General features: G+C 38.0%; 2 protein-coding genes and 1 long non-coding RNA gene across 3 annotated transcripts; 2 read left to right on the top strand and 1 right to left on the bottom strand.

The window, feature by feature from the left end:
- Positions 1-4341: 4341 nt before the first annotated feature.
- LOC141696119 (uncharacterized) lies at positions 4342-6106 on the top strand. The gene is made up of 3 exons (XM_074500305.1): positions 4342-4518; positions 4792-5133; positions 5564-6106. Exons 1-3 carry the CDS (start codon positions 4474-4476, stop codon positions 6104-6106), a joined length of 930 nt encoding a protein of 309 aa, XP_074356406.1. The 5' UTR covers positions 4342-4473.
- A 2271-nt stretch (positions 6107-8377) lies between these two features.
- Positions 8378-12606, bottom strand: LOC141698337 (uncharacterized). The gene is made up of 3 exons (XR_012565068.1): positions 12544-12606; positions 9364-12202; positions 8378-8692 (listed from the first exon to the last, which is right to left on the bottom strand). It is a non-coding gene; the product is annotated as an uncharacterized LOC141698337 (long non-coding RNA).
- An 8344-nt stretch (positions 12607-20950) lies between these two features.
- Positions 20951-22954, top strand: LOC141698129 (large ribosomal subunit protein uL2mz, N-terminal part-like). Its single transcript, XM_074502751.1, has 2 exons — positions 20951-21135; positions 21843-22954. Exons 1-2 carry the CDS (start codon positions 21067-21069, stop codon positions 22656-22658), a joined length of 885 nt encoding a protein of 294 aa, XP_074358852.1. The 5' UTR covers positions 20951-21066; the 3' UTR covers positions 22659-22954.
- Positions 22955-23083: the final 129 nt, after the last annotated feature.

Below are 23083 nucleotides of genomic sequence, written 5' to 3'. Positions count from 1 at the left end.
TTATGTTAACTTTACCATAACCTAACGATCCGGACCGCTAATGCAAGTCCAACCTGGAAAAATATCAACGATCCGGATCATGTTAACTACAAGCCAAAAAACTTAACAGCAATGGACCCGGATCCTGATAACAAACACCCAGATCCGGATCCAAAGCAGCCAAACACTTTGAAAACCACGTTCATATAATTCTAACCAAACAGGTGCCACGGATCCAGGATCTACACCCCCACCCGGGTCCAAAATAAAACCCCAACCCACAAACACTTACATCGAGAATCAAAAAGCAAAATATACAAAACAAACATATACATGCAAATATTTTCCTCAAGAATATTAAGAACAAACCCAAAAAACCCAGCAAAATCAAACACGAAAGCCCAATTCCCCGTGCAAAAAATGCCCAAAAAACCATCAGATCTTAACATGCACAACGAAAAATAGTCATATCAAAAACAAAACACAACAAAAACACTGATCCGCGAAGAAGAATACAGATCGACGCATGTAAAATTCGGTGAAAACCAAAGTAACTCGAAGAGAAATACGGTAAATACAAAGACGGAAAGAGAGAGGCTTACAAGTTAATCGGAAGCGAGATTAAGAAACGGCGGAACGACGGTGAAAAATCGAGCAGCAAAAACGCCAAAGCTCCGAAGAAATCCAAGGAAATTCAGAGAGAAAAGAGAAGGGAGAGGTGACTTTTCATTTTTGAGGAAGAATAAAAAAGAAAACAAAGGGAGTAGGCAGCCTTTTATAGGGACAAGAGGGAGTAACTCCTCTGCCACGTGGAAGCCGAGGATTCGCTTATCCAGCAGTTACAATATATGCATATATAAACATATACATATATCAATCACATTTAAACCCCATAATCATTGTGGGGCACTTTTCTAGGAGTACAACTGTCAAAAATTCTAATACCTTAATCCGGATTGGAATCAACTACACCAGATCCGGATTGGGGGGCAACCAGGGAGCAGAAATTTTTCAAAAACATCAAATTTCTTCTACCTTAATTCGGATTGGTCTCTACTGCACCAGATCCGGATTGGGGGGCAACCAGGGAGCATAATTTTTTCAAAAATAGAAAATTTCTTCTACCTTAATCCGGACTGGTCTCTACTATACCAGATCCGGATTTGGGGGCAACCAGGGAGCATAAATTTTTCATAAACAACAAATTTCTTCAACCTTAATCCGGATTGGTCTCTACAACACCAGATCCGGATTGGGGGGGCAACCGGGGAGCAGAAATTCTTCAAAAACAGCAAATTTCTTCTACCTTAATCCGGATTGGTCTCTACTATACCAGATCCGGATTGGGGGGCAACCAGGGAGCATAATTTTTTTAAAAATAGCAAATTTCTTCTACCTTAATCCGGATTGGTCTGTACAACACCAGATCCGGGTTGGGGGCAACCAGGGAGCAGAAATTTTTCAAAAACAACAAATTTCTTCTACCTTAATCCGGATTGGTCTCTGCTACACCAGATCTGGATTGGAGGGCAACCAGGGAGCATAATTTTTTTCTAATGCAGCCAAATTCTTATACCTTAATCCGGATTGGCATCCACTACACCAGATCCGGATTGTGGGGCAACCAGGCACAGGAAATTTTCTAAAGCAACAAAATTCTTCTACAATAATCCGGATTGTCATCTAATACAACAGATTCGGATTGGGGGGCAGCAGAGAATCATAATTTTTCTCCAAAAGCAACGGCTATTTGAAAATACTATACTCCCTCATCTAGAAAATCTGCATAAGGGAGTGGGGGGGAAATGACAGGGTATAAGTAACCTGACTAGGATCCAACCTGGACCTAAAGGGTATCAGGCTCAATCGATGGACCAAGACCCCCCTCTCCCAAAATAATCAAGTGGAGAGACCAGGCCCGGGGCCGACCCATGACCCGGATCATCTCCCAACACGGATCCAACCTGGGACCTGGATCACCTGCTCACCAGGATCCAGCCCATGACCTGGATCACCTGCTCACCAGGGTCCAGCCCATGACCTGGATCACCTGCCTACCAGGATCCATCCCATGACCTGGATCACCTGCCTACCTGGATCCGGACCAGGACCAAGATCACCATGAGGGGGGGTCCCAGCTAGCACATGCACACTCCACAACCCGCCAGGGAAGGGCACGTGGGCACGTGACGGTGACAGCTATCAACAACCAATATATCAGACAAACACGACGCGTGTCAGAAGGCCGTTAGGACACCCTGGAGGTGGTCCTCCCCTGGACACGTGTAGGCAATCCACCCAAGCCAAGCGTCCTCCGCCCCCAAGAACCAACGGCCCTGATCTAGAAGTAACAACCCCTAAACCCTACATTTGGGCTATATATACCCCCAAAGATGAAGGGTTTAGGGGTTAGAAAAAACATTCACACTATTACACATTCACACTCTCACATTCATATACACACACAACAACCTTGCTATTACATACATACATCTTCATCTTCTCCAAAACCCTATTCTTATTCTTACATCGGAGGCGCCGTGGGAGCCAAACCCCCCTCCCGGTATTGTTTTGCAGATACCCAACCAACAGCTACACCTCATCAACACCCAGAAGGTCCAGGAACGGTGTCGGACGGAGCCGCCCCACTCACCGGAGTTATTAACAAATTTCCTTCAAAACCTGCCGGCTGCCGCAATGGCCCCAATTAAATGTACAACTGAGTCTCTCGAGCAACCACTACTAGAATTATGTCAATAGACATCGGTCCTTAGACATCGGTTGCTCAGACGACCGATGTTAAAGTTTTTTTAGACATCGGTTATTTTAAAACCGATGTTACTGCTTGTCTTAGACATCGGTCGAGAAAATAACCGTTGTCTATAGTTATTTTTCAAAAATGAGAAACGTTAGTTAGACATCGGTTTTCTATATAACCGATGTCTTTGCTTTATAGACATCGGTTGTATTTTACAACCGTTGTCGATGGTTAACTTAAAAAAATTAAAAAAAACACGCGGAAACTTTCCCCCCTTTATTCCCCAAATATTCCCCCTTTAACCAAAAAAAAACCTGTTTTCCCCCTAATTCTTTTTCTTGTCTCTCTCTCTCACTCTCATTCTCTCTGCTCTCTCTCACTCTCACTCTCTCTGCTCTCTCTCTCTGAGCTCTCTCTGTTCTCTATGGTTCTCTCTCTCTCTCTCTCTTCTATCTCTCTGCTTCTCTCTCCCTCTCTCTCTCTCTCTCTTCCATCTCTCTCTCTCACACACACACAACATATCAGTTGATTGCAAGTATATAGGGTCTCAATTAAACCCCAAATTGAAGAACACCCACAATTAATCAAACCCCATCTACGAGAAACCCTAATTTCTGAATAGGTTTGTTTGTTCAATTAGGTTTGTTTGTTCAATTAGGTTTAATTTGTTCAATTAGGTTTGTTTGTTCAATTAGGTTTAATTTGTTCAATTAGGTTGTCTAGAGAGGCTTTTGAGGACGGGACTAGAGAGGCTTTTGAGAGAAAAGGAACTTAAGAAATCCAGCAGGTCACTCAATATAAATGAGGAAGAAGGGAAAGATTTTAAAGGGGATAATGGCACTGTCGAGAATTGCTTCTGCTACCAAAACCAACGCCGCCCCCTCTCCGTCTCCCTTTCATATGCCCACCAGAAAGCCATCTCTCTCCACTCGTTTATTCAGGTACTAATTATTACACACACTCTTGCCTTTTATATTGTGCTATTACGTTTATTATTTACACACAGTGATGATATTTGTGTGTGTTTTGTAGTTGTCCGGTTGAAATGAGTTCGATGCAACCCTATCACACGACCACTGCTTCTGCTTTGATGACTTCTATTCTTACGCTTTCGAGAGTCGGTTACGGTTGGCTCCCCGAAGGTATTTTCTTTTTTCATCCTTTTTTGATGAAAATAGGTTTATGTAGTTTGTTTCAATTTCTGATGTTAAGGATAGCTCTTGCGTGTTTCAGCAATAGGAACTTTTTTCGATAGTTATTACTGTATGCTTATTCGTGATTTGGAATTGGAGTGCGTAGCTTAACAGTTTTTGATGATTCTGTGTAAATGTGAAATTATAGTTACTCATGTATCATGACTGTTACGGAGTCTATGTGCTGAGACCTAGAAGTTGTGCTTTGAAGGGTGTAAATAACTAGAGTTATAAGACCAATTATCAACCTAAATATTGCAGACTCTAAGCAATATCAGTTGCTAAGTTACCTAGTTCGGTGTATATTGGACACTGCATTCCTATGCATTTTAAGCTGTACAATCTCTTGTGTAACTTCTTTTCGGAAACTAGAAAGATGGTTATAGGTAATTTGTTGTTTTGCAGGGCTTATTGGCTGCACACCGTGGGGGATATATGGATTCTCAGAAAGAGGAAGGACCTGCCCCTCTGCTTTAGAGATTTTCAGACTTTCTTAAGTGGGCAAATCTATGTCCTTCAGAACCTGAAATTGGCCATGCTCTGATGCGATTAGTGATTACTGGGCAGGAAATACCACATGCCTGTGAGGTACATTATTTGTGACCTTGAAATGATAAATGGTGTCATATATCATGAGATGAAGTGAATTGTAAAATCGTCTTAAGTTTGTATTTGTTGCACATTATGATTTTTTTTGGAAAATTCTTGTTTTGGGCATGGATATGATATAATAGAATAATATACTTAGCCCTAACAATGGAGCTTCCTAGTAATCGATGAGTAGACTCCTGAATCTAGTTAAATTGTTGATTCTCTTTACTTTATGGAGTTAAGTTCTCACTCATCTTTATGATCTTTTAGGTTGAACTTCTAATACTGTCCCACCACTTTTACAAGTCATCAGCTTGTCTTGACAGAGTTGATGTTTTAGTAGCCCTTGCAGCCACCAGGGTTGAAGCTTATGTGTTAGAAGGTGATTTTTCATGTTTGGCTCGTCTTATAACTGGTGTTGGGAACTTTCATGCGCTCAACTTCATACTAGGAATTCTTATTGAGAACGGGCAGCTAGATCTTCTTTTTCAGAAGTATTCAGCTGCTGCAGACTCGAACTCCAGCACTGCTGAGGCTGTTAGAGGGTTTCGAATGGTTGTTCTGACATCACTGAAGCAGTTTAATCTGAATGACCTTGATGCATTTGCTATGGTTAGTATCCTGGGTTATAGATATTTACTACTTTCATGCATTATTGATACGGAAACATTAAACATAGGCCAATCTAGTGTCCTGATCGTCTGATAGACTATGTAGAGTATAAATTCAGTCCGTTGTATATCATACTAGTCTTTCTAAATAGCAAGCTCAATAAAATGTTATTGAATCTCTGCAGATTGTTAGACCTTTTCAAAAAAGTATTCTTTGCCCACATCTTATTTTGTCCTAAATTTATACAAAAGTGAAAAATACCCGTGAATTAGCTATTTTAGAGCTATAATATGGTCCTACAAGTTTGTATGAAATAAAACTGTTGCAGTGTTAAATTATTGGTACACTGTAAGACGGAAATTCTTCAGGTTCTCAGAAATTCACATGCATGGAAGGTTTTACATTTAACAAAGTTTTCTTGATGTTACAGGTTTATAATCATTTTGACATGAAGCATGAGACTGCTTCTCTTCTGGAGTCGAGAGCTCAGCAATCATCTCAGCAGTGGTTCTATTGCTATGACAAGGATCAAAATGAAGACCTCCTAGAGTCGATGCGCTATTACATTGAAGCTGCTGAAGTTCACTCCTCCATTGACGCTGGCAACAAAACGCATGTTGCCTGTTCTCGGGCTTCCCTCGTGTCCCTCCAGATCCGAATGCCAGATTTCAAGTGGCTAAATCTATCGGAAACTAATGCAAGACGTGCTCTGGTCGAGCAATCCCGTTTTCAGGTGGCACTAATTGTTGCTGAGGCTTATGGTCTTAACCAACCTAGTGAATGGGCTTTGGTAATCTGGAATCAAATGCTCAAGCCGGAACTCACAAAACAGTTTGTTGCTGAATTTGTTGTTGTGCTCCCTCTCCACCCAATGATGCTTGCTGAACTCGCACGATTCTATAGGGCTGAGGTTGCAGCGAGAGGGGACCTCTCCACCCGCATGAAAGGGGATGACTTGAGTACTAGAAATTGAAATATGGTTGATTTTACACATTAGTTGTACTTTGTTTAGAATGATAAACATATTTGATATTAGTTGTACACATTGAGAATTTGTTGATCTTAAATTCAATTAAGTAATAATATATATGTATTGGTTGAGTTTTGAGAATTAAGGTTTTTCAATATTGTGGTTAATACATTATCTAATATTCGATGTTAATAAAGGGATATTAACACATATAAACAAGGCAATAACATCAATTCAAAAATAAACACATGTTGTCTATTTATCATATTAACATCGGTTATTTAAAAAACAATCGATGTCTATTGTTCAAATTGATATCGGTTATTTAGAAAATAATCGATGTCTATTGTTCAAATTAACATCGGTTCTTTAAATACAACAGATGTCTAATAGGTTATAGATATCGGTTTTTTATTTGTAATCGATGTTATTTTATAAATGGGTTAAATGGCATTTGGGTCACTCAACTGACTGGAAACTTGCAGTTGGGTCATCCAACTCAAAAAGCTTTCAATCACATCATTTTACTCTTAAAACTTTTCATCCAGGTCACTCACCGTTACATTCCGTTAAAAACTTAACGGAATGCTGACTAAGCTTGGTGACTTGGCTTAAATAAATATGTCGTGGCATGTACAGTCAACGGATGCGGCATTTGGGTCACTCAACTGGCTTGAAACTTGCAATTTGGTCATCAAACTGAAAACACTTGTATTTATACCACCGACCGTTATTCCCATTAAAAATTTATAAGAAAACTGAACGAACAGGTCTCCTACAACAACATTAAGGACCCTCCTATCACAACTCTTTACAACAAATACACAGATTATCATCAATGATTTTACTCACTGGAAATTAGAGGTGACACAAAGGTCGGGTTGGTCACGTTAAAATGAATTTTCGCAACCCGATCCAAAGTTTGAAATTTTTTAACCCGACCCAAAATATGAATTTTATAACCCGACCCTTAAAAAATAAAAATGCAACATAACCCTACCATTTGTTCGTCGGTTTGGATCAGACTGAATTGAGTTGTACGGGTTATTAAAAGTCATTTAAAATAAAAAATTGTTAAAACAATATATTTATGATAAGAAAATATCTTGCAAACATACGAGTCCAAAAATAATAATCACGTTACAAGTCATTATAGAACAATTTTGAGATTTTGAAATAAAATCCCAATAAAAATTTTGAAAACAATTTTCAAAATTCTGAAAATTTTAAATTTTTTGAGATATTTTTAGATTTGTAACGACTTAAATATGGGAATTGAACAACATATTGATACATTTATGTATTGCATTTATATGTTCCAAAAATTTTTAAGAGAGAAAAGAGTGGTTGTAGGAGAGCTCTTCCTTCGGTAATTTTTTTTCAATTTTTAATGGACGTAATAGTTAGTGACTTGAATGAAAACTTCTTTAGTATGATGACCAAATTGCAAGTTTTGAGCCAGTTGAGTGACCAAAACGCCGCTTCATCTAACTGTACATGCCACGATAGAATTATTTAAGGCAAGTCACCAAGCTTAGTCAGCATTCCGTTAAGTTTTTAACGGAATATAACGGCGAGTGACCTGGATGAAATATTTTAAGAGTAAAATGATGTGATTGAAAGTTTTTTGAGTTGGATGACCAAAATGCAAGTTTCCAGTCAGTTGAGTGACCCAAACCCCATTTAACCCTTTTATAAATATTGCTTGTGTGTTATAGTTTTAAATAGGCCTAATCGTCCTAATATTACATTTCTGAACTTGACATTACACAATTATATAACATCAATATGAATTAGACATCAGAAATTTTCCAGAAACGATGTGTAATATTACATAGACATCGGTTATGATAAAATACATTTAACATTAGTCGCGAAGACATCATACATTTTTTACATAGACATCGGTTTTTAACCGATGTCTAAGGTCTTTTTTCTAGTAGTGAACAACAGCAAAAGCATATGTATGGTTGCGTCAACATTTAGAGATGTACAAAAGACCTGATGGGCCAGCCTTTTATCCGGGCCTAAAAAGTCCGGGTTTTTTATAAGAAAATCCGGGCCGGGCTTTTCTACAAAATGGGTCGGGCCGAGCCGGGCCTATTAGTGAAATATGTGGCATGATTTGTGTCCGCGGGCTGGGCCGTGCCGGACCGGGTTTTAACCAGGCCTCATCTCTCAAAAAACAACTATATTCACATTTTTTTGTAAAAATCTGTGACTTCAAAAGTTAACTTGAAAATAATGTTTTGAGTAATTGAGCTACAACTTAGAACCAGAAATAGTAATATTACAAAGTTATAAGATTTTAATTGCAACTAATATATTAGAAAACAAACTAAAATTGTGGATCAATGGTGAAATTTCCACTCTCATGAATCGTTCCAGATGAATATGTCCGTCTCTCTTTCAAAGTTGGAGTACTACTAGTAGACTTCTGGTTTCCAGGAACTTGAATATCATTTGACAGTTGTGAACTTGATTTGCTATTTACTTTGCTAGACTAAATATCAAAAGAACTTCTTCATCATTGTTCCTTCAACTTGAATCTTTAATGTCAAACATCAAAAATAGAAGCAATCTCTACACCTGTTGCAAAAAATATTACTAGAACTGTTAAGATTGTAGAAGAAGGAAAATGTATAGAAGTAAATAATACTACTGAATTCTTAAAAGTAAATATTAAGCTATAATCTTACACCGCAAGAGTGTAATAATACTACTGAATTCTTCTCTAAAATTTGGAGCAAGTCACAGTGAGGACTTTGACTTTTTTGTGTGAGATTAGAGGTGACATAGAGTAGTGATTATAGTCGCAAATAAGCAACTCTAGCATTAGATACCTTATGGATCTGCAATAAAACTGACACAAACTCGGATGTGGCACTATCTGCACTTAAAGCACATTTCCTATCCTAGTCCTGTCTCCTGTATCATACCACTTGTTTGCTTAAATTAACATTCTATCTTATGTGTACATCTACGTTTGTCAATTTAGGAAAGGATTCCATATATTGGTTGGCATTCAGCGTTCTGGTGTTCTGTATTTAGGACTACGAGGTTATTTACCAGACATGGCCATCTCCTTTTCCTTATCATATGTTGTAGAGTATATATTCAAGGAAAACACAGACCCAAATACCAATGCTGGAATTAAAGTCCGAGACAGTAGGAGATCATTCTGGGATGAACAATCCCAAACTAAAAACTTTATTGAGAAAACATCATAAATTAATTCAAAAAGCATAAACTAAACTTACTTTTGATGTGTTTGTCAGCTGGTTTAGTCCACTACTCTTTCCCATCAGCGAGTAAAACAAGACCCGACAGACAAGTGCATAATATCATTGGCACTAGCAGAATTCCATATTCAAGGAATTCCAAACTACCTTGTTCCCATTCCAAATTACCTCGTTCCTTTCCTTCCAAATCTACCAGCATAACATACCCGCTTCCGCACATTTACAGCATTTCAGTCCTGAAATAGAAGCAACAACCAAGAGCCAAAATTATTGGACTCGCTTCTTCTTACTCCTGAACGCACCTTACTTCAAAAATTACATGCGAAAGCTCAATTAATCAGCACATGGTTTATCGTTTCTACTTTCTAGCCCCTGGTTACCAAAAGAGACAACTCAAACCCACTCCTACATGTTTCAAATTTAACTGAAACTTGGTTGGTAAACAACCAGTTACAGCACACCATAACAAATTATTTGCTTTCAGAAGTATCTTTAGGTTCCAGGGTCTTCGCCAAAAGCCAAATAATTGTCCATATTCGCTCGACCCTTCAAAGATTGTTGCAGAAGATAAGCACTCTTGCAGTGTATATTCCTGATATTTCTTTCGACCAATGCCATTGATCACGTGCAGAATTATCATCTTAAAATCAAACCTCTGTCCCTTTCACTTAATAAATCAGTGACTAAATGCACATCCCAGGCTTTACAATCAGTTCTCATCAAATCTAAGACAAGCATCTACCGGAGCAGGGTGCCTAGAAGTCCAACAAGCATTCTGATCATCGGAAAGCCATGGCCCCCCGGTACTTGAATGGAATTTCCAGAGCCCACACATCATTTAGCACCATACATCACAACCTGCTTTGCTTCCGATATGTTTCTCCAAATAAAACTGGGATTATACTTAATTTTTCTAAGTTTACTACGAAGCAAATAGAAACCAAGAAAATTAATTTTAGTCGATTTGGTTAAAAGACAGTTAGGTGCCTAAACTACACACCTCACGACACTGACTCTCAAAATAAAAACAAAGAAGGAGCAGCACATACCAACCAATAAGAACTTCTTAGTTGCAGGGTGGGGTGGCCTTCGGCTTAAGATAAACATCACAGACTTGTAGGCAACTGATGCACAGTTCAGATTCTGTTTTTGCCAGTTCTGAGTTTACATGTTTCCTTAGTTGCTCAATTATGGAACAGTGAGGTTTAGTGTGTATGATAATATATACTATAAATTTTTTTGTGAACATCACTGCTTCACAAATGTTCCAAATGATAGAGAAATCTATATTAGTGGACTCAACATTTCAACTTCAGTATACTGCATAGATTTTTGGTCAGAAAATACAACCAACTATGTAAAAAAAATCATCAAAGAGCTGATATAAGGGATTTTCATAATCTTGATTAAGGATTCTTAAAACCTTTATAAATACATGGCTGACCCGTGGATTCAGACTAGTATTTAAATTTTTTGTGATTGTCTTAGCCAAACATACAAAGGAAAAAAATAATTACGGGTAACAAGGTATATCAAAAAGATTCCATCAGAGATTCAGAGTGAAGATTTCATAAGAGGTTCAGAGCAAAGTGAGTATAGAAACTATAACAGTATAAAAAAACTAAGATTGTCCTTAGCACTTTATTTGCATTAGAGATAACAATTCTTGTTAGGTCAAATGTGATTACTAATCAATGCATCAGGCTAAATACAATTCAATTTTTACTAGTTTCGAATATATCAAGAATTGACATACGTTCCAGGTTGAACACATTTGAGATAACCGTGCCTCTACCCCTTTCTCTTTACTATGGTACAAAATAGTCATTGACTCATTTCTAAACAAAGGAAATTTTACCTTGCCAACAATGGAACACAGCACGAGAATAAACTACATATATTTTTCTTATAAGCCTTGAAGGGAAGGGCTATTGGGTCTTGACAATCACATTTTTTGGATTAGAAGAAAACTTATGTGATGGAAAACTCTGTGACCTATGGGAATCTGCAGTCGACGACGACTCTGCAATTAACCCCGTGAGCGTATAACAAGCCAATACCCCCACAATAATTAAAATCTTGGAGTTTCTCAATGAAGTGTGTGTGTCAGCCGATGTGAAACGGGTCGAGGATTAGATGCAGGTAGGGATGGCAGATTTTTAAAAACTTTAGAATTTAACTCATATCTAAAATCTGACTTAATAATGGAATAAACTTTTATTTTGATAAGTGGGCTTCAACTGTGAGCTATATGCACTACGGAGATGCAATTTTTTTTTCTTACACCACACTAATGTTTGGATTCAGTAATTAACAAGAATACAAGCAATGGTACGATCATCAACAATTCCTGTCTAAAGGTTCAGAAAAATATTTCATATAACAGAGGAGGAATAACAAATTTCATTTTTCGTGAGCAACTCCAGTCAATGGGCTTAAGAACTGTCTGACTTGTTTGATATCATTCCTCAAGTCGTCTATAATTTTTATCAGTATGACAGCATGACCATACTGACAAGCCTACAAACGATGGCATTACCACAATACATAATATGCAGTGTCAAAGTACACATCATGGGTTCGAGATAACATAAAATTCAACTTGTAAAGCCGCCAAGTAAGGACTTATAGTCAACCTACAACATCTATCATTTAAAAGTAACCTGTCCTCGTGCAAACGAAACCGGTCATTACAAGGGTAACAACTAACAAGTACATAATTAAAGACAAGTTGAAAACCAAAGAAAATGAGCATTCATACATAATTAATTGGTAAGACTCCTCCAGAACTATGGAGATTCTGAGTGACATTCCTCTTTTAATGATCTCGATGCTTCGGGATATCATTTACGTCTTTCTGCAGCATGGTCATCACACAAAGCAATTACTTACAAAAGGCAAGCATAAATAGCAAAATTTAGAGAATAGCTAAGTGTATAAGGCAAGAAAAAAGGGCGCATAATGTATATTGTTAAGTGTATAATGATTAATGGCACAACTAAAAGCACTGTAGTCTATACACATGGTGAAGAACATAATAAGCAAATCTACGTTCTGATTCTCTACTAAAACTAATTAATCAAAACTTAGGGGACATATAGACAAGAAATCTCATATAATTAAATTTTGTTACAACGAAAACATAATCACAATGCCAATAAATTGAAAATAAAAAGTAGAGTAATAATTTGTTCAGACCTTGCGGAATTTTGACAACAATGAGTTTTGGTATGCCTCGAATTCAGCACCACTACAGAAAATATTAGAAAATTAGGATTTTAGAGCTTAATTTAATTATGTTCTTGATGTTAATCCTAAAATCTAATGATTGGAAATTGTTCAATGATATTTGAACTTAAATTTTCATGTATGGTTTTAAGAATTTTCTTAATGAAATCCATATGAAATGAGAGTTGAAAGTAGCTTGGAAAAACTTGAAAAATTTGAGAATGTTTGTCCCACAGTTGAAATAAATAAAGGGGGTTGTGTGCTTTATATGGTATTACCCACATGAGTAGTATACAACTACTAAGGTGTGTGATGGTCCATTGTGTTGTTGTGTGCTTCACGCGCGCCCCGCCACGCACCGGGTCGGGTCGAAGGGCGATTTGGGCGAATGTCTCGGCGTCTCGCGTACGCGAGGCGACCTGGGCGAGGATTTTATTTATTTGAGAATTATTTTAATTCGAATTTATTTATCGGTGATTGGATTATTGTGCTGGGTTCTGAAATAGGCTAAGTAGTCTAAATATATTGAACCTGCAAATAATCTGATCTGTAACAAGTTCTGATATAAGAATCAGAACTTAAGAACTGATGAATAAAATCAGAACTTAACAATGTGGGTGTTAATGTGAAAAGCTGTTACAAATAATTTAAATTCAAAAGCTGTTCAGTTTTGATTTTTTCATTTATGAATTCAAAATCTGATCAGTTTTGATTTTTTCATTAATGGAGCAGTTTAATTCAGACATTAAGTGTGTGGACAGTTTCATTTTTCCTCTCCTATAAATAGAGGCTAAAAACTTAACAAGTTCTGATAATAATGTGGGTGTTAATGTGAAAAGCTGTTACAAATAATTTAAATTCAAAGCTGTTCAGTTTTGATTTTTTTCATTTATGAATTCAAAATCTGATAAGTTTTGATTTTTTCATTAATGGAGCAGTTTAATTCAGACATTAAGTGTGTGGACAGTTTCATTTTTCCTCTCCTATAAATAGAGGCTAAACTGAATGAATATACAACACACTACATTCTCATCTCTTCTCTTCAACCTCTCTGCATTTCTCTCCCACAAGAATTGAAGTGCTGATATTTTTCCGGCGACTGAGGTGCTGGTCGAAGTGGAGGTTTTGTTGCTGCTGTTAACATAAACTCCGAGCTGTTTTATCCTGGTGGAGATATTGCGCACATCCCAAACGCAGCAGGTAGGGGGCAATAATCTCTTCAAGAGCAGCCATGACTTCGAGCAAGGCCTGGTGACTCAGCTGTGATTATTTTCTTGGCATTTTGTATCTGTAACCCTTTATTTCAGTCACTGTTGAAAGCTATGGTTTCGGGTACATCTTTGTTTCTCTCTTCGTTATTTCAGTTACTGATTTTGTTTACCTGCATGTTTTGTTTTGTTAACTGTGGTCTTGGCCTAAACTTATTAAATTCTTTATACACTTGCCTCTATGTTGCTATACTTGTTAGTGAGTTTCTCAACATTCTTGAAAAGATTATTGGTTATTTAGAATTTAGCATAATGGTTAACGAAAGTGAGGTTATCGTTGGTGGTGGTAGCAGTTCGGGTGTAACTGCTGGGGCCATTGATTGGACCACCTATAGTTTCCCACAGGCTGTTGAACTAACCGGTTTACCGGAGAAATTCAACGGTGGCATTGGCTTTTCTCGCTGGCAGAAAAGGATGAAGCTGTGGTTGACTATAAAGGGTCTGTGGCCGGTTGTGGAATATGAGAAACCAGTAGTGGATCAAGAGAAGGCTGACACAGTTAAGGCTTTTGCGAAGTGGGCTGAGAAGGATGGAGTGGCTAGAGCGGCCATTCTTGCGGCACTAACAAACACTTTGTTTGATGTCTATTCTTCTGATGCCTACTCTGCAAAACTCTTATGGGAGAAGCTGGACCAGACACATAATACTGACTCACAAGGTCTAGAAAAGTATTCTGTGGCAAGGTTCCTCGAGTTCAAGCTGGTGGACAATAAGTCCATGACTGAGCAGGTGCATGAGTTCGAGATGATAGTGCATGCTTTGAAGGAGTCTGGAATGAATCTCCCGGAGAAGTTCAAGGTGATGAGTGTGATTGAAAAACTCCCGAAGTCTTGGGAAGAGTTCTCTCTCTCCCTGAAAAGACAGAAAGGAGAGATCACCTGGACCAACCTTATGCTGGACATCTCGGTACAAGAACAACACATGTCCAAACAGGGACATGTGATGCCAACTGAACACAGTACCTCGAAGTTAAACATAGCAACTGTAGGACAAAAGAGGAAGGCTTTTGCTAAGAAAGCTAATAGTAATAAACCTAAGAGTGACAAGGACAAGGCCAAAAAACCCAAGGCAAACAAACCATGCTGGTCTTGTGGGCAGGTTGGGCACTGGAGTAAGGACTGCCCTACGAAGAAAGCGAAGAAAACCGAGGTAGCGCAAGCAAATGTTGTGCTTGGAACCGCAAGTGGGCCTGTAGTGAACATGGTTGTTGGTGAGGCTACGGCTTCTGAAACCAACGTTGACCGGTATGTATCCTACAACCCTGTGATATTTTCTACCTATCTGTCAAATGAATGGTTGATAGATACTGGAGCTAATGTACATATTTGTGCTGATATTAGTTTATTTGTATCTTATCAACAGAGTCATAGCCTGACTGTGAAGATGGGGAATGCTAGTGCTGCTCAAGTACATGGAGTTGGAAACGTGGATCTGAAGTTCCCTTCAGGACGTATTCTATCTCTGACGAGAGTGCATCATGTTCCCGACATGCGTAGAAATATAATAAGTGGAAGCTGTTTAGTTTCTAGTGGTTTTGAAATTTCGTTCAAGTGTAATAAAGTAGTTCTTATTCACACTGGTACATTCTTTGGCAAGGGTTACTTGTCAAATGGTTTATTTGTTATTAATGCGGATCCCGTTTTGGGAAGTTTGAATAATAATGTTATTCCTACTGTTAATTGTATTGAATCCTCAAATATATGGCATGCTAGACTAGGTCATTTAAACTTTGGTGCTCTTAAGAACATGATGAACTTAGAGTTGATTCCAAATTATACCATAGAAAAGAATTCTAAATGTCAAGTATGTGTGTCTGCTAAACAGATAAGGAAACCTTTTCATAACGTTGTTAGGGATTCAGACTTGTTAGATTTAGTACACACTGATATTTGTGAATTTGGTGGTGTGTTGACCAAGGACCAGTTTAGATACTTCATTACTTTTATAGATGATAGTAGTAGATATTGTTATGTTTATTTACTTAGACATAAGGATGAAGCACTTAGTAAATTCATTATATATAAAACTGAAGTAGAAAAACAAACTAGTAAGTTACTTAAAAGATTGAGATCTGATAGAGGTGGTGAGTATACGAGTAATGCTTTTAATGAATTTTGTGCAAACAATGGTATAGTTCATGAAGTTACTCCACCATACACACCTGAGTCTAATGGGGTTGCTGAGCGAAAGAACAGAACATTTAAAGATATGATTAATAGTATGCTTATTAACTCTGGGTTGCCTAAATACATGTGGGGAGAGGCTCTAAATACGGCTTACCATATTTTGAATAGAGTCCCTCTGAAACACATGGATAAAACACCCTTGGAGTTATGGAAAGGCAGGATGACTAGTCTTAAGTATCTTCGTGTGTGGGGGTGCCTTGCTAAGGTGCTTGTTCCTGAACACAAGAGAAAGAAACTAGGTCCAAAGACTGTTGACTGTATCTTTCTGGGCTATCTTGAAACCACTACAGCTATGAGATTTTTAGTGTTAAAATCTGACATAGATGGTATAGTGGCAAACATGATAGTTGAATTTCGAGATGCGACATTCTTTGAGGATGTCTACCCTATGAAGACTGGAATACCTGAAACGACTTCTGAGGAAGATCCTACTCACACATCAAGTTCTATTCCTGATCATGTGGAAAAGATGACAAATGTGGGGGCGGAACCTAGTAGTAGCTCTATTCCTAAGGAATTAGAGGAACCAAGGAGAAGTAAGCGTGCAAAAATAGTCAAGGATTTTGGAGGTGATTTCATCACTTACAATATCGAGGAAGAACCTTTAACTTTCCGGCAAGCTATGGATTCTTCTGAGTCAAGGCACTGGAAGGGCGCTGTCAAGAGTGAAATTGACTCTATTGTTTCCAATGGAACATGGGAGTTGGTTGATCTCCCTCCTGGGTGTTCTACTATTGGGTGCAAATGGGTCTTTAAAAGGAAGTTGAACCCTGACGGCTCAATAGATAAGTACAAAGCTAGACTGGTAGCTAAGGGTTTTAAGCAAAAGGAAGGAATTGATTATTTTGATACATACTCTCCGGTTGCAAGAATGGTAACAATCCGAATGCTTATAGCATTGGCTTCAGTCCATGGTCTTATCATTCATCAGATGGATGTAAAGACGGCTTTTCTTCATGGTGAACTTGAGGAAGAGATTTATATGGATCAGCCTGATGGATTTATTGCATCAGGCAATGAAAGGAAAATATGTAAGTTGATCAAGTCCATCTATGGCTTGAAACAAGCTCCCAGAGATTGGCATAAAAAGTTTGATGAAACTATATTGCCTTTCAGTTATAAGATTAATGAAAGTGATAAGTGTGTCTACACTAAAGTTAAAGGTAATGAGTGTGTTATCTTGTGCCTATATGTGGATGATATTTTATTGTTTGGAACCAATATTGAGATTATTAACGAGACTAAAGAATTCTTGAAAAGGCATTTTGAAATGAAGGATATGGGTGAGGCAAGTGTGATTCTTGGAATCAAATTGATTCAGTCCACTGAAGGAATAACCTTGACTCAATCTCATTATATAGAGAAATCTATACTTGAGAAATATGGTTATTCACAGTGTAGAATCGCTAGTACACCTTATGATTCGAAAGTTGCCCTTGTCAAGAATACTTCAGGAGTGCCTGTGTCTCAGTTAAGGTATTCTCAGATTATTGGGAGCTTGCAGTATCTTTCTAAATGTACTAGACCAGATATTTCATATTCTGTGTCTAAATTGGCGAGATATACAAGCTGTCCAAACAGAACTCATGGGGATGCTCTTGATAGAGTACTTAGATATCTAAAAGGCACAATGTACCTTAGTTTACACTACAGGAGATTTCCTGGTGTGCTTGAAGGGTACAGTGATGCAAGTTGGATAGCTAAGAAGTCTGGTTCCAATGGAGTGACTGGATACGTGTTCACCTTGGCTGGTGGAGCAATATCCTGGAAGTCAAGCAGACAGACTATTGTTACTCGGTCTACTTTTGAGGCTGAGTTGTGTGCACTTGATGCCACAGGGACGGAGGCTGAATGGTTACACGGACTTATGTCTGCAATACCTGTAGTAAGCAGACCGCTCCCTGCTATTGCTATTCACTGTGATAGTCGAACAACTATCGACAAGATTAGCAGTAAAAAGCATAATGCTAAAACTAAGAGACACATCCAAGTTAGACTCAAGTCTATAAGGGGTTTAGTGACTGATAGGATCATAGCTATAGAGTTCATAGGAACTCAGAATAATATAGCTGATCCTCTTACTAAAGGACTGGAACCTGCAGTGGTCCTTAAGTCAAGGTTGGGGATGGGATTGTCAACCCATCATAATTCATCAACAGTGGGAACCCAATACACATGAGAGGAGATCCCTCGAAGTGTATTCAATGGGTAATAACAAGCTGTAAGGATGAGTTGGTAGTACCTTTGCTACATAGATGATACTATAGTATCTGAGTCTATCCCCTGTAAACCTAGAAGGTACTGACACTGCCAGAAAAGCAAGAGTGTTGAAACTCTGAATGAGATCAAGTCATTTGACGAGATAGAGGCAGTATATCTCTGGAGATGCCCAGCTAAGCGAATGTAATTGTGTGGTCGCAATTAGAGGATAGGGTTAATCCTTGAAGCATTTGACGAACAGGATCGAGACATGACCATTAATGTCTCAAAGCCGTAGATTGGCACCATAACCTTTGACTTGTCGTCGTCTATGGAATATGGTTATACTAAACGGATTAAGATTCAAGGTGAAACATTCCATCTGAGTCCGATAGCCATTGAAGTAGAGGAATTAGGAGGGTTCAAACCCGGAAGGGTACCGACTCTGAAAAACAAGTCATGATGGGAAATTGATCACATTTCTGTATGGATTTGTGGGGGATTGTTAGAAAATTAGGATTTTAGAGCTTAATTTAATTATGTTCTTGATGTTAATCCTAAAATCTAATGATTGGAAATTGTTCAATGATATTTGAACTTAAATTTTCATGTATGGTTTTAAGAATTTTCTTAATGAAATCCATATGAAATGAGAGTTGAAAGTAGCTTGGAAAAGCTTGGAAAATTTGAGAATGTTTGTCCCACATTGAAATAAATAAAGGGGGTTGTGTGCTTTATATGGTATTACCCACATGAGTAGTATACAACTACTAAGGTGTGTGATGGTCCATTGTGTTGTTGTGTGCTTCACGCGCACACACACACACGCGCGCCCCGCCCCGCCACGCACCGTACCGCACCGGACCAAACCGGACCGGGTCGGGTCGAAGGGCGATTTGGGCGAATGTCTCGGCGTCTCGCGTACGCGAGGCGACCTGAGCGAGGATTTTATTTATTTGAGAATTATTTTAATTCGAATTTATTTATCGGTGATTGGATTATTGTGCTGGGTTCTGAAATAGGCTAAGTAGTCTAAATATATTGAACCTGCAAATAATCTGATCTGTAACAAGTTCTGATATAAGAATCAGAACTTAAGAACTGATGAATAAAATCAGAACTTAACAAGTTCTGATATCAGAATCAGAACTTAAGTACTGATGAGTTGAATCAGAACTTAAGTACTGATGAGTCGAATCAGAACTTAAGTTCTGATAATAATGTGGGTGTTAATGTGAAAAGCTGTTACAAATAATTTAAATTCAAAAGCTGTTCAGTTTTGATTTTTTCATTTATGAATTCAAAATCTGATCAGTTTTGATTTTTTCATTAATGGAGCAGTTTAATTCAGACATTAAGTGTGTGGACAGTTTCATTTTTCCTCTCCTATAAATAGAGGCTAAACTGAATGAATATACAACACACTACATTCTCATCTCTTCTCTTCAACCTCTCTGCATTTCTCTCCCACAAGAATTGAAGTGCTGATATTTTTCCGGCGACTGAGGTGCTGGTCGAAGTGGAGGTTTTGTTGCTGCTGTTAACATAAACTCCGAGCTGTTTTATCCTGGTGGAGATATTGCGCACATCCCAAACGCAGCAGGTAGGGGGTAATAATCTCTTCAAGAGCAGCCAGGACTTCGAGGAAGGCCTGGTGACTCAGCTGTGATTATTTTCTTGGCATTTTGTATCTGTAAACCTTTATTTCAGTCACTGTTGAAAGCTATGGTTTCAGGTACATCTTTGTTTCTCTCTTCGTTATTTCAGTTACTGATTTTGTTTACCTGCATGTTTTGTTTTGTTAACTGTGGTCTTGGCCTAAACTTGTTAAATTCTTTATACACTTGCCTCTATGTTGCTATACTTGTTAGTGAGTTTTACAACAGAAAATGACACTAAATCGCCTACCATACCAATCACAATCACCCTGACAATGTCCACAAGGACACCGAGTTGAAGCCGCCTCCCGTTGTTTGTTTAATGTACAAGCTGCTACTGCTGCATGTGATGCTTTACTAGTTGCTGCTGCTGCAGCATCACGTCTTATTCTGTCAATTGATCGTTTGTTACTTCTATCAATGGACTCTTCAAATTCACGAGCTGCTTTCTCGGCAGCGAGATGAGCACGTAATGCTTGCTCCCTTTCATCTACTACACCAGTACGCCGCTTAGAAGAAGAATTATGATCTTGTAATTTCTTAATACGCAGCTTTTGATCAAAACTCTGTCTAGCTTTTTTATCCATGAGAACATTATATAAAGATTGGAGATTGAGATAATTATGATGAGCATCGGGATCATCAGGCCTTTTGTCAGGATGAACTTGAAGAAGCTTGGAACGATAGGCTCTTTTGATTTCATCTTCCGAGAGTTTCGAGCCTTCTTCACCGCTTGCTAACCCTAAAACGATATAATTATCGACATCATCATCATCCATTGCCCTTTTCAGTTTGAACCCAATTCAACTCTCTCTGCAATCAAACTCAGCTGGGCGCGATTTATTTATACAGGGTTTGGGGTTTTTTGAAAATAACCAAGCCGAAAAAGATTTTTGCAAAATATTATCATTTTTTTTATAAAATAGGTTTTATTTTATTTGCAAATAGAATACAATATTTCAGTTTTTTCGCAAATACGGTTTTCCGGAAACCTAATACAACTAGATGCATTTACATGGACTTGTGATGTTGATTAACTGGGCCTATTAAGACCTATATAAAAAAAATCCAGTCCAATACAAGCTCCAACTTCTTCTTGTTTCGTCTCCAACTTCCAACACAGACATACACACGCGCGCGCTCTAAAAAACTATAGTTGAGTAATTGCAGCATCTGGATCAAATGGCGACGGCCCTATTTCTTCGATCTATGAGGCTCCAACATCTTCAGCCCTCTCTTTTATCTTCTTCGGTACTCTTTATTCTTTTCTTCTTTGTTATTATTTATATACTTGTGAGTTCATTTAAGTTGTGAAAACTTTATGTTGTTTATAGACCTTTTTCTATCTGGGTGTCGTTGAAATTGTCTATTTTGAAATGGGTATTTCTTAGAAATGATTTTTAAATGCTACAAGTATATGAATCTGAGCTCATAGTTAGTGTATTTTGTATTGGGGTTTTACATTTTATGCATTTTGAATCTTAATGATTTTATGTTTTCTTAAGGACTAAGCTTATGATGTTTCTGTAACTATTTTTTACGATGTGATGTGACTGTACGATTGTATGTTTCTTTGGAATCAGTTTGATTAGGTCTGATATGATTTAATTTGCAAGTGTGTTTAATTTTCATAAGAAACTGCTTGTTATCTGTTTGATTAAGTCTTACCATGTTATCTATTTCTTAGTATTTATTAGTTACAACTTATTAGGTCTTTTTAGTAAACATGTAAGCTTTGAAGTTAATTCTCTTACATTAAACTACTTGTTTCGATTAAAAGCTTTTAAGTTATATTATGCTTGTGTAAAAGCACTTGTGTAATTGAGAATATATGGCTATAGTATGTTTTTTGGTGTTTTTGATGAGACTTTTGTTGATATGCCACTTGGATAGCTAAGCTGATCAGTTTTTGTTTTATGTGTATTTTTTTGGTCTTGTCTGTGGCACTTGACAATCAGATGCAAAGTGGAGTCAAAGTGTTTCAAGGTGCTCGTCAAATGGCCTCCAAAGCCAATGTACGTGCTAAGAAGGAAAAGAGTAGGAGAAAGTTAGAAAATGACCGTAACAAAACAGACTCGAATGAAGTCGCCACTGGGATGAACTTGGGTGATTATAGGAGACAATTCACTAGAAGTAAAGGGAAGTCAGCGGGTAGGAACTCTGCTGGTCGTATCACAATTTGGCACCGAGGAGGTGGGGCAAAACGACTGCAGAGGAAAATTGATATGAAAAGAAACACTTCAGCTACAGGCATTGTTGAAAAGATAGATTATGATCCCAATCGTTCTTCTCGAGTTGCTCTAGTGCGATGGACTGATGGGGTGAAGCTAAGCCACAGGAGGAAAGGCAACACCATCGGAGAGTTCATTCCACCACAAGAGATTGTTGGACCCACCACTACAGCCATCCACAGTTCGTTCTCGTTCTCTATGCTGCCAGATCAACCAAGTGTTTCTTCCTCGACTCCTGCACTAACAGCTTCTAATAATGCTGGAGGAAGCAAGCTAACTTGTGAAAAGGATGTTTTCTTGTATGCCTACTCCCCGAAGGCCAAAGGGGTGGATTCATCACTTGCCCTTGGTAAATCACTCGGGTTTCCAAGAATGGCTGTAGCTGGGGCGAAGCCTGCATTCTCCTCATTGCGAGCAAAAGAAGAAGTTGGAGAGAGGAACACATTCTCTCTTTCTGATATACAAAAGTGGAAACCGCAGAGTATTGTCTGGGCTCATAGGTTGAAACGGAAAGCAGCGATTTCTTGGCAAAGTTTAAAATGAAGTTTAGGGCATGGGTTAGTGAGAAGCCTTACTGATGATGCAGGGAGATTTTGAAATAAAGCTGAAGGCCTGAGGTTGTGGCAGTGTCTTTGAAGTAAAATATGAAGTCAAGAACAGAGTTTAAGAGCTTAAAATGCTGTAACTTTATTGACAGATGCTTTTATTTTGATTCAACAAATCTGGCCTGGCACTGCTAAGTTTTATAATTGCTTATTTAATTGTTGAATTAGGCCTAAAATCTTTGTGCCAAGTGAAAAGGGAATGAATTGGAGATATTTAACTTTTACTATTTGAAATGCCATGTTTACATAGTACTTGGAGTTTTTATACTATATTGATAATGTGTAATTCTAGTTTGTTCCTTCTTGTGTTATTATTGCACCTCTAGACGTCTGTTAGAAAAATCTATCTATTATTATATATAT

Source organism: Apium graveolens, chromosome 11 (assembly GCF_009905375.1).
Source record: "Apium graveolens cultivar Ventura chromosome 11, ASM990537v1, whole genome shotgun sequence".
Classification (NCBI taxonomy): Eukaryota; Viridiplantae; Streptophyta; class Magnoliopsida; order Apiales; family Apiaceae; genus Apium; species Apium graveolens.
The sequence above is the reverse complement of the archived record's forward strand: the minus strand, read 5'-3'. Positions and strand labels throughout refer to the sequence as shown.

Coding starts and splice junctions, on each gene's coding strand:
- LOC141696119 (XM_074500305.1), top strand. CDS start 4,474: ATGCGATTAGTGATTACTGGGCAGGAAATACCACATGCCTGTGAG. Junction 4,519..4,791: donor AAATACCACATGCCTGTGAG/GTACATTATTTG, acceptor ATGATCTTTTAG/GTTGAACTTCTAATACTGTC. Junction 5,134..5,563: donor ACCTTGATGCATTTGCTATG/GTTAGTATCCTG, acceptor TTGATGTTACAG/GTTTATAATCATTTTGACAT.
- LOC141698129 (XM_074502751.1), top strand. CDS start 21,067: ATGGCGACGGCCCTATTTCTTCGATCTATGAGGCTCCAACATCTTCAG. Junction 21,136..21,842: donor CCTCTCTTTTATCTTCTTCG/GTACTCTTTATT, acceptor CTTGACAATCAG/ATGCAAAGTGGAGTCAAAGT.